Source organism: Mytilus californianus, unplaced genomic scaffold, assembly GCF_021869535.1.
Source record: "Mytilus californianus isolate M0D057914Y unplaced genomic scaffold, xbMytCali1.0.p SCAF_4, whole genome shotgun sequence".
Classification (NCBI taxonomy): Eukaryota; Metazoa; Mollusca; class Bivalvia; order Mytilida; family Mytilidae; genus Mytilus; species Mytilus californianus.
The window spans coordinates 25,582,388-25,594,679 of record NW_026262690.1 but is presented as its reverse complement, the minus strand read 5'-3'; the positions used below and the strand labels follow the sequence as shown (position 1 = coordinate 25,594,679).

Genomic DNA, 12,292 nt, shown 5'->3' with positions numbered 1-12,292 from the left:
TTGATCCATTATATATAGTTTTCGTTATTTCAGCCAAAAATAGTAATACAAAGGAAACAGTTACTTCCATAAGGAGTCGACTCAGATTCTCGGTTATAATGTCTTATTTGTAGATCCTATCCAGCTGATCTTTTGTTCTATTGTAGGATTTTCATGATTATTGCCAAAAGGCAAAAATTAGTAAAAACGTAATAGAAGGGCAATTTACTCATAAAAGTAGTCGACTGACGTATTGATTACACGCCAATTTCCACGATGCCACCTAAACTGTTTATAGAGAAGTTTGAGGACAAAGGCATTTTTGCTTTTTGACCACCTCATGATTATTTCAAAAGGTCGCGTGAAAATTACGACATCGTTGGTCATGTTATAATTGCATATATAATGTACCTTGTGATTCAAGTTTAAACTTTCTATCAACAATAGAGTTATGTATCGTATAAAACCTTAGATGAAACGAAAAGCAAAAAATCGGGCCGTAATTCTATCTTCCTTTCTGTGCAAACCAACGAAACGGTTTATTTCTCCTATATTGCTTCGTTAAGAACAGAAATTTGTCAATTGTTTCCGTACACCAATAACCATTTTTCGATTCGCACTTTCCGTAATTGAAGGCCACACATCCTATTTCATACCGGCGATCTGTGTTCCCGATTTCTATTAAAACAATTGTTTTGGCTATTGTGTAAATCATATTTTTGTGTGCATTTCCGATTGCCATTGCAGTACAATAAATTTTGCAAATGCGCAGATTTTGACTTGCGTTGCTTGTATTACACCTGCCGTACCGATTGCAGGTAATGGGGTGTGGAGCAGGTTAATATTAAGAGTTTTGTATATACCATTGATAGGAGAATCATACATGTCCAGGGGTTTGGGTTGGACAAGTAAGATAAGTATATACTATTGATAGGGGAATCATACATGTCCGGGGGTTTGTGTTGGACAAGTAAGATAAGTTTATACCATTGATAGGGGAATCATACATGTCCGGGGGTTTGGGTTGGACAAGTAAGATAAGTTTATACCATTGATAGGGGAATCATACATGTCCGGGGGTTTGGGTTGGACAAGTAAGACAAGTATATACCATTGATAGGGGAATCATACATGTCCGGGGGTTTGTGTTGGACAAGTAAGATAAGTTTATACCATTGATAGGGGAATCATACATGTCCGGGGGTTTGGGTTGGACAAGTAAGATAAGTATATACCATTGATAGGGGAATCATACATGTCCAGGGGTTTGGGTTGGACAAGTAAGATAAGTTCATACCATTGATAGGAGAATCATACATGTCCGGGGGTTTGGGTTGGACAAGTAAGATAAGTACATACCATTGATAGAATCATACATTGTCCGGGGGTTTGGGTTGGACAAGTAAGATAAGTATATACCATTGATAGGGAATCATACATGTCCGGGTGTTTCGGTTGGACAAGTAAGATAAGTATATACCATTGATAGGAGAATCATACATGTCCGGGGGGTTTGGGTTGAACAAGTAAGATAAGTATAAGGCATGGTTTCCAAAGTCACGCGTCAACAAGAATCCAATAAACAGAAAATACTGCATTTTGATTTTTGCAAACTCACTTAAAAAATCACAAGTCAAATCTCCATCGTCAGTACAGGTCTTCACGAATATCATCCTTTTTATTGCAAAGGTGTTGGAGGACTAGACCATGTGTTGAGCCCCCATAGTCATTATCATAAATCCCCGCTTTTCAAATATGTATCAGTTATTTGGAACCATATATATAACTTGCTTCGCTCTGTAATCGAGTGGCACGTTGAAAGTAAACCGTTGTATATTCAGAATAAAAATATGTCACATTGGTGTTGCACACTTCTCCTGGTAATGGACTTCTGGGTATTCTATAAAAGTGGAGTTAAATTATTCCCTCACATGTAATGGTCTACAGTTGTCCTTTGGACATACTGGATTAATGTAATCCCCTTACCGGGGATCAAAGTTATAAGATATTCTAAAGTAGAGTAAAATCATTCCCTCATATGTAATGGTCTACAGTTGTCACTTTGACATACTGGATTAATGTAATCCCCTTACTGGTACTGGTTCAAAGTTATAAGATACTAAGTATTCTAAAGTAGAGTAAAATTATTCCTTCACGTAATGATCTACAGTTATCCTTTGGACATACTGAATTAATATCCCCTAACCAGTACTGGATCAAAGTCAGTATAAGATATTGTAAAGTGGAGTATTATATTCGGTGAAAAGCTCATTAGAGCTTATGTTTAATATGTTTGTCAAATATGCCGAATCCAAATAAACTTTTTTTTACTTATTTACTTAGTAAAATTGTTCCCTCGCATGTAATGGTCTACAGTTATCGTAGATTTGTGCAAATGAGGGGAAGGGACTAGGAGGGGCGCTCAACCGACAACTTATTGAAAAAAGTTCCTAAAAATTTAAGGAATTCATGAAAGGCATATTTAATCGTGACCTTGAGTGGTATCCTATTGTAGCCCAATCAGTGCCCCACGATTTATTCATAAATATCTGTACGATTAAAGAGTGAATGGCGTAGCTTGCCCTCTGTTACTACCGAGGCAGGGGGTCTGGGGTGCTGTGTACCCCTGAAGCTATAGAGGTTCTGCAATTTGAACAAGAAAAATCTATTAAAAATGATAGTGGTTGTTCAAATCTATTTCATCATAATAATGTAAGTATGCCTTACACTAAGTTATATTATAGATTTATAAGTTGATAACTGGTACATACATCATTTTCAATGTTCAGATGAATACTAGTACATAAATGTACTCTGATATCTGTATGAACTATCTATGGTGGCTGGATGCGGCCATTTCGCCTTTTCGCGTTTTTTCCTTTCACTTTACAAACGCTAAATCGAGAAATCGTGAAAATCAAGAAATCGGGAAATCGGGAAATCGAGAAAGCGAAATCGAGAAATCGGGAAATCGAGAAATCGAGAAAGCGAAAACGCGAAATCGAGAAATCTATTTCCTGTCTTCGCGTTTTCTCGTTTTCGCTTTCTTGATTTCTCGATTTCTCGATTTCCCGATTTCCCGATTTCCCGATTTCTCTATATTTCTATTTCCCTATTTCCCGATTTCTCGATTTCGCGTAAAAGTAAAAGGAGAAAACGCGAAAAGGCGAAATGGCCGCATCCGGCCACCATAACTATCAGACTAATACCATATATGTCTCTTAAATTAATGACTCCTTTAAATATTTAAAATTCCCTGCTAGTGAAACACTAAATTTGAAATAGCAAGAATAAAACTTGAGACCAACATGCACATTATTTTCTGTGCATGTTGAATGATGTATATTTCATTTTGATTGGTATCAAAGTCAATGAGACTCGGACGGTTATTTGGAGTACTTCACGTAGGGTGAAATGTCAACACACAACTATTACTTACCGGTTATATGTATGAGGGTTTGGATAGTGGTCTTCAGGTACTTATTGTTAATTCTTTTCGCCCATAATTTCCTTTCTTTTATATTTTAGCACCTTTTTTAAAAACTATCTCTATTCCTTTTAAGTTCAAATTAATTTCAGAACATTTTTCTGTATTCTGTAAACCGCCGTGAACCAGATCCTTATGTACTATAACTTATTTCCTCAAAAACAAAATTAAAAAAATTCCGAATGGGTCAAGATATTCGATCGGAAAAGGCTCGAGGGTTGGATCATCATCTATTTTACTAATTTTGCATGGGGTAGGATTAAATAAATCTTTTTGCTTCAATTTTGTCATATTACTGAAAACTACCGCAAAGGAGATCTCCAATAAGGAGAGGACAATGTTCCATCAGTCTTGAACTGGCAAAGGTTATGAATCAATAGCAATAAGACGATACAAGTTGGTATGTCTGGAATATTAGCGTTAAGTAGCGATTCTGATGCACAAGGTGGAAATTGTTTAAAAGATTAAAAAGGTTTTTTTTATATTTTTTTTACTGAGGAAGGTGCCTCGGTTTCCTCAACTACGCCAGAGACATATATACATGTGTATACATGTCTCTGACTACGCCAATGAGTAGTGTCCTTCCAATCATGCGCATGCCCAGTATATTCTTATATGTATATATATCGAATCAAACAGACCAATTACACTTTTACAGTGTCCATTAACACCAGAACAGGGCGGTAAAGTATACAGGAGGGTGAGCTAGCAAAAAGTATGAAACAATTTTAGATAACTTAAGCTAGATTATCTAATACTAATCTGTTTCATTTAGATCGAATTTTGTTCTTTAATTTAATTTCCTAGATTTAATACGATAGACCTCTTCAACAGTTCAACAATAATAGTGACTAGTCTACACGTTATAAGGGAGCTACCATTTGATTTTTGCGGGGGGGGGGGGGGGGGGCTTGGATGAAATTTGAAAAAAATAGGCAGGACAGGTCTGAGGAGTTTTGAGTAAAAAAAAAAGCAGGATGAGATTATTGCAAAAAAAATGGCAGGATGACAATTTATGTTAAAAAAAAAGTCAGGATAAACTAAAAAAAAAAAGGCAGGACCGAATAGAGTGAAAAATAAAAAGGCAGGACCGAATAGAGGGAAAAATAAAAAGCCAGGACAAAATTTTTCATCCTAGCCCACCATAAAAATCAAATGGTAGCTCCCTAACCCAATCACGCACAAGTGTGATAATATATGGTACTAGATGTCTCTGTCTAAATGAAATATAGAGCAAAACACATTTGGAATTTGTGTAGAAATACTTTAAAAGGGTTCGATTACGATTCATCATAAAATATGGACAAAAATGTTTGTTTACACTTAAAAAATTACTCTGATTGCCGAACCTGTGCAGCTGGAAAAGCCTAGCACCCACTAGAGAGAAGTAAAATGCATTTTTTGTTTCTGAAGGATATTTTTTTTTTTATTGTGATTGAGAGTTTGTTTCTTCCAAGAAGATGTCTTCACAACAATAGGTGATTTAATTAGTGTGAATGGACAGTATTGTATCAAATGATAATTCAGGTGTTTGGTTATTTAACCATGTAATCTACTGCAGTGATGAACAAAAATGAATCTCAAATTACCAAAAATGAACATTGTCTGAAAAGTAGAATTGAATTATATATATACTATATTAAAGAGGGTAGGTTACCATTCATGACCAAGACTTTTAAAATTTCTGTTCAAATCAGTGAGCTTAGATTAAAACTCTCACTATACCCAATTTTTTATATATATTTCAATAAATATGTAACTTTATAAATATGTAACCTTATAAATAGCATCACGGCTTTCAAATGTTTTGATTGAAGAATCCCCGATTCTGAAGAGTACTTCAAATGCACAATGCCACTGGATGTTAAGCAACCAACAATCAATCAACCAAATGCACAAAGTTATAAAGTGTTATTTTCATATTGCAAATGTACTGCTGTCTGAATTTTGTTTGTTTATTACAGATCATGTCAGTACAAGCAACAGCCCCTGCTCCTCCTCCACAGGCTGTTGGATACTACCCTCAAGGTAAGCAACATCATCTCTGCTCCACTCCACTCTCTCTACTCCATAGGCTGCTCCTCCTTAACAGGCTGTTGCATATTACCTTCAAGGTATTAAAGCAACACCACCTCTACTCCGATGGCTGCTTCTCCATTTGATATTACACCCAAGGTGTAAGCAAGATATTCTCTGCTCCACTCTTTCTCTACTCCATAGGTTGCTCCTTCTCAGGCTGTTCCTCCACCGGTTGTTGGATATTACCCACAAGGTAAGTAACACCATCTGATCCCCTCTTGCTTTACTCCATAGGCTGCTCCTCCTCTACAGGCTGTTGGATATTACCCACAAGGTAAGCAACACCTCTGCTGCCCTCTTTCTCTCATCCATAGGCTGCTCCCCCTCTACAGACTGTTGGATATTATCTTCAAGGTAAGCAACACTTTCTCTGCACCATGCTTTCTTAATTCCACTGGCTATTTGGATGTTACCCACATAGTCTCACCTTCCTTTCATGAAAAGATGTTTGACTCTATCCACAAGACAAGCCACTACTCCCGTCTTCATTATGCTGTTTGACACAAGGTAATTTTCACTTTCAATTATCCTGTCCATTTGCACTAAATAAGTTTATTAGCAATAGGCAAACTATAATTGGTCTATAGAATCATTATAAGGTGTATATTTCTGACTGATTTTATCTAACTTGGCATTATTTTCATTGTTTATTGACCAATGCTAAGTTTGTGTTAGAAGGTCAGTTTAGATCGCTACCTTTGGTCTTTAGAATTATTTTAAGGTATACATGTCTGCTTGGCAAGTTTCACCCAACATGGATCTCAATAACATGCTTCATAATGAATAACATTGTTTTTAGTGATTTTCCCTTGTACTAGGAGGGAGGGCCCAGATGACTCCTTATGGCTGACAATTGTGTTTTTTAGTACAGTTTTATGATTTTGACTGCTACAAGAGAAGGTTATGCTTAGATACATTTCACGCTTATTTTTGTTTTATTTTTCTTAACACGTGTAGTTTGTTTTTCAAGACTTTTTTTCAAACAATGTTAGTCTTAATTCAGACATCAAATACATTCCTTTCCCTATATATGCAGTTGAATGATTCCAAAGGTAAGTCCTGATTAATTTCACAAAATGTCGGATCCTACCCATAAGGCAAGTCATGACTTTCTCTTCTCTTCAGACTGAAAGTACAATGTAATTCTACCTCACCGAGGTATTGGTAACTACCTGTAAGGTAATGCATATATTTACAGTTCTTTTATATGCTGTTGATTTATGGAAGAAGGCTGTAAGTGTGATGGAATCAATTATATTCCCTGTTTGATATTCACCAAGACAAGAAATTTTGTTCCAACTCTGTGAACTGAACCTTGGGTTTTCCAGCACAAACACTAGACTTAAACATAGAATAAATATGAAGCTGATTATTATATAATACTTCTGGTGTGTCTTAATTAACAATCAGTTTCTTAATTTTTGTTTTAACTTTAATATTTTGGGGGGTAAAATGTCAAATAAATTATTGAAATAGAAAACATGTATATACCAAGTAGAATATTCATTACTGAGGCAAAATTTGATTCTACATCTCTATTTCAGTTTCATAATGCAAATAATACGTATATCTGTTCTTGTTAGGTCAGCCTGCTGGTCAGCCTGCTGGTCAACAGAGTTCACAACAATCCAGTACAACTGTAGTGATTGCAGGAAATGATAATCCTCCAATGGGTATGGCTCTTCGGGACTGTCCAATTACAACAAAATGTCCAAGTTGTAAAAGCAACGTTGTGACCCAAATCAAATTTGAGATTGGCTGTATTACAGTTTTGGCAACATTCCTTCTCTGTCTCTTTGGGTAGGTTTTAAGCTATGGTTTGTTGTATGCCTATTAGAATCTAAGTACCATCCTTCTAAGTCAGCTGGAAATACCTAGCTAGCCAGAAATTATAATCTAGCATTAAAAATTCAGGATTGAATTAAACTTTTAAGATTTACAGTTGTAATTACTGGATTTGCAAATGTCACAAGCAAGTTTTTCTTTAAACATTGCTTGAACTTTTGGTTTACAGTATTATTTTTATTATTTAGAATTATAATTCACAAAATTCTCTCTGCAATGAAAATAACAAGCTGTATTATATAACTTATTTTGATAAAACTTGGTAAGTTTAAAACTTGTTTCCTTTCCAGAGTTATTTTCTTATTTTGACAATGAAAATAATTTTTTTAAAGTAAATTTTATCAATGAAATCTTCAAGTGTCATGTCTACAAGATAATTGGAATATATGCTTGATATGTAATGTACTTAACTAACCTGTTTTAATGTAGTCATATTAAAATCTGTAAAAAGATTTGTGTATAAATGGAAATATTGCATTCTAAATAGAATATAACTACTGCATACAAAAAATAATCATATCTAGTTGTGATGACCTGTCAGGTATAGTTACTTAGAAACAGATCTATATATGACAAGTCAGCAGTATTTGGTATATGGAAGTATATTGTCTGATTTAATAATCTGATTGTAAAACAGATCCTGTGTCCAGGTGAGCTCACCTGTCTGACACATAGCTTTCATCACATTTTAAAGGCAGGCAAGACATTTGAGTGTTGCTGCAGATATATGTCTACCCTGCTTTCTTTTTTAGGTTCTACTTGTGCTGCTTTATTCCATGCTGTGTGGGTAGATGGAAAGATGTCGTCCATTTGTGTCCAAACTGCAAATACATTATTGGAAAATACAAAAGGATGTAACAAAAAAACATGAAAATTTACGAGGAGAATAAATTTTACAGAAAGCTAAATATTGGGAGAAAATGATGAAAATCTGATGTGATGGATAACAAGTGAAAGTGGTTGTCAATTGCAGATTAATTAGTGCTGTATTAATCATTTTCCTAATAATAATTTCATTATCTTCCCTGTGAAACTGTCAGATATGTAAATGAGACTTTGTTTCTATGAGGACATATTTATATTTATATGTTTATTTATATTTCTATCGTGTTTTGTCATAAAAGTTCATTTATAATTTATTTATATTTTTACAGAATTATTAAATTGAATCAACTACCCTTAGATTGAGTTACATTGTTTTTGTTCAAACAGTCAGTATTTATTGATAGCCTATTGTGGTAATTTTGAGGAAGTTTTTTAGATTCCAAGAATTTTTTTCACTTCAGGGTCAATAATATTTGTTGTATTTATTCTCTCTTGGGTTTATTGTTTTGTATCAATTTTTGATAGGGGACTCTTCAATCCTTTTGTGGTACGGTTGATTTTTTGAAGAAAAAAAATGGTACCTTTAGCTATCATGATTACTCTTTTTCATAGCGTGATAAATAGATTTGACAATTGTCATGTGCATTTATGACAGTGGTTTTATCGCATCTGTGAAAAAAATCAACATCTGATGTGTTTCAGATACTTTTGATTTCATCAGCAACCTTGTCATATATTTCTGATCATCTTAATTTCTCTACCTTATCAAGCTATAAGTAGTAACCTATTCCAGCGGCTCATCCCTACCACTCATTACATAGTAAATGCCTGGAGATATTGACCCGCATTTCTTATTTAAAGTAGAAGAAAAGGCTATTGCCATCACTTTGCTTCTGTGGTCAGTCATAAACCTTTTAAAAAATCCTCTTGCAGCACTGATCAAAAGAAATCACAATTTTCCACAGGGAGTCTAGTTTCAAGAGTATGCTTTGATCCTCTGACCAACCAACATGACCTGTATAAATAGTTTATAAAAAAGAGGAGAGGTTAAAAACTCTTCAAATCACTTTCTCTGACAAATGAGGTTATTGGTGTTTTGTGTGGTTGGGTTGCTGTTTCATGTATACCCCACATTTCCTTTTGGAGGCCAACTGGCTGCCAGTACCATGAATTATATTTATTATGAATAAAAGAGAGTATACATCAATGATACCACAACCTATCAACATAAAAAATCCAGAAGACATCTTGTCTTGTGTTTCTTTTCATTTTCCATTGTTATATGAATGCCTTTGGCATTGCCATTCTGGACACGAGGCATACTAGCAACGTTAGCAATACAAGCTAGTAAGGGGCAACTAGTTTTGGATTGAAATCTTTCCATCAACTGTTGCCATTTAATATTTGTCTCCCCTTTATGTAATTTTGATAGTATAATGCAAAGCAAAAACTAAAGTGTCAACACTTATAAAATGTAACTAAACTATGCAAATGGTTCAAGATTAGTCGAGTGAATAAGACCATGACTCAGTTGGGTGACGGATTGTTGTTTAAAGCCAATCTGAATACAATACAATGCTTGGATAATCTATCTATATATATATATATAAATCATCATTCTCCCACCCTTATTTTCACCACAGGAATTGGATTGAGGGAAAATGCTTGTTCAGAACTTGGTGAAATTCCTGTTAATTTCTAGTTGTATTTGGTAGTTTGTTGTAATTCCAAGAACAAATCAACTTTTATTTCCCAAAAAGAAATTTAAAAATGTGAACAAATGATTCTAGAACACTTGACAAATGTTAAATTAGTCAAATCACCAACAACAAGCATTCTGAGAGTATTGCATGGCAATACATAGTCCCCTACCGGGTCAAAATTCATTTTGTAAAATTCTAATTTGTTCTATAACTTGTCATGGTGTAAACAAAAAGTAAATATCATGTCAAAATCTTCAAGCATGACTAAAAACATTGTGGCAAACTGATTATATGAGTGAAAAAAACATTAAATATGATTAATAATTCTCTAAAATTAGATATGATGTAATACAGTGTATATCTTATTTTCAAATTATAATCAAATATAATTAATAGTTCCAAATATTTTTTCTTTCATTTGTTACAAACTAATAGAGATTTGTAACTTATCTATAAAATGTCAACAACTTTTATCTACACAATGTAATGTATTGAAATATATACAGTAATAAAAATAGATAATTATCATAATTTTTTTTTATATCTATAGCATTCAGAAAATCAGTTTATACTAAATAACAAACAAACCTGCCAAAAATTCTTCAAATAATTTAACAAAGAATGCCTTTAAAAAAATGAGTTATCTCCCTTTGTACAGAAATATGGTTTAACATGGTACTCTAACATTAGATATGGTCCAGAGTTATGGTCCATAACTCTGGACTAAATCATCAGACCGGAACAAAATTCGAACTTGATCTATAACTTGTCATGATAAAACTATATACCAAATATCAAATCAATATCTTCAAGAACGAAGAAAAAAAGTGTGGAAAGCTGATTTGACGGATGGACAGATGGACGGAGTGCAAACCTAAAGTCCCCTTCGACTTCGTCGGTAGGGGACTAAAAACAACAGTTGCATATAATGTAAACAAATTTGGTGTTGGTGCATTTGTGTGAAAATCTTGTATTTGATAGATACTTTTTAATCAGCACTACAGCCTAGTAATTTGAAATTAAGAGTAATAAAATATGACTTGCACAGTATCTGAAGTTTAATATAATGCACACTTGAGTCGTCATACAAAAGCACAAACCATTGTGAATAATATGAAGATCAGTGTTAACATGAGGCCTCAAATATTGACATTGGTTCTCCGAAACAAAAGAAACTTAGAAGTTATAAAGCACAAAATGGTTAAGATAAAACTCTAAGATTTAGAAAGGTCTAGCCGATGGTATTAGGCATAAAAAGATTTGACAGTCTACACTTAATAAAAAACAAAATCAAGACAAATACTGAGGTCTCTGGGACAGATGGATGGAGTGGAGCGGTTACTACACCTGCTTTTGATGTTGGCAACACAGGTAATAAACATGAAAGATTTTGACTCTATTAAGACAGATTTATTTGACATAATTATTACATGAAATGAACATGTATACAGACAACAAGCTAGAGTTTTGTTTGTCAACAAAGCACCATATAAATAAACAACTATATTAAGGTATACATCACATCTATATTATATGTACATTAGTATAAATACAGCTAACAATATTATACGATTTTACATGTATCAGATCTATCTGGCATATGAACCTTTGAAAATAGTTTTCCAAGTGACCATAGTAAACACAAATCATTTTTCCTCATTTTTTTTTAAATTGACAGCTCACCTAATCTTAGGTTAACTTGGATGAAAAAGGTGTAAAATGAAGGATACTTTATCTTCAAACAATTTGTCATGGTCAGGACTGAACAGGATATCAATTGCTATAGGAATACCATCAATGACCACATAAATTAAATGCTTAAACTCAATATTTTCTATACAATATATATGTGTATAATAATTTCTAATTTAAGCTTGAAATGCAGTGTGTACTTTATATCCTTTTCAGTTTATGTTCAAACATACCATCCTGGCCTATAATAATTATTCAATACATTTTATCTTAATACTTACTGTCAGGTGAAATTGCATGATTTTATATATATCCAAATATAATAAAATGTATTAAAATTAAAATTTACTGAAATTATGCATAATATGCAAAATAAAGCTATATTTACTCCTCAAAAAGGGAGATGACTCATAGATTCTTTTTGTCCTGATACACTAAAAATTTACATAACGTTTCAAGATCAATAAGAAAGCATTTCTGATATAATTAATTTTATCATGCAATATTCACTTATTTTGAAATTATAACAAAATCTTCACATAGAAAAATACAGATCACCTGCAAAATATAGTGTAAAAGTATATAATAACTTTACAGTTGATTATCATCTGTCACTCAAAAAATTCATTGACATTTTTTACTTTCAAAAGCTGGAATTCGACGGATAGAAAAAAATAACTTT

The 12,292-nt window shown here is 33.5% G+C and overlaps 1 protein-coding gene across 1 annotated transcript; it reads left to right on the top strand.

Moving 5' to 3' along the window:
• Positions 1-4,106: 4,106 nt before the first annotated feature.
• LOC127737792 (LITAF domain-containing protein-like) lies at positions 4,107-8,572 on the top strand. The gene is made up of 4 exons (XM_052248712.1): positions 4,107-4,166; positions 5,431-5,494; positions 7,129-7,345; positions 8,143-8,572. The coding sequence occupies exons 2-4, from the start codon at positions 5,434-5,436 to the stop codon at positions 8,246-8,248; spliced, it is 384 nt and encodes a 127-aa protein (XP_052104672.1). The 5' UTR covers positions 4,107-4,166; positions 5,431-5,433; the 3' UTR covers positions 8,249-8,572.
• The last annotated feature ends 3,720 nt before the right edge of the window (positions 8,573-12,292 follow it).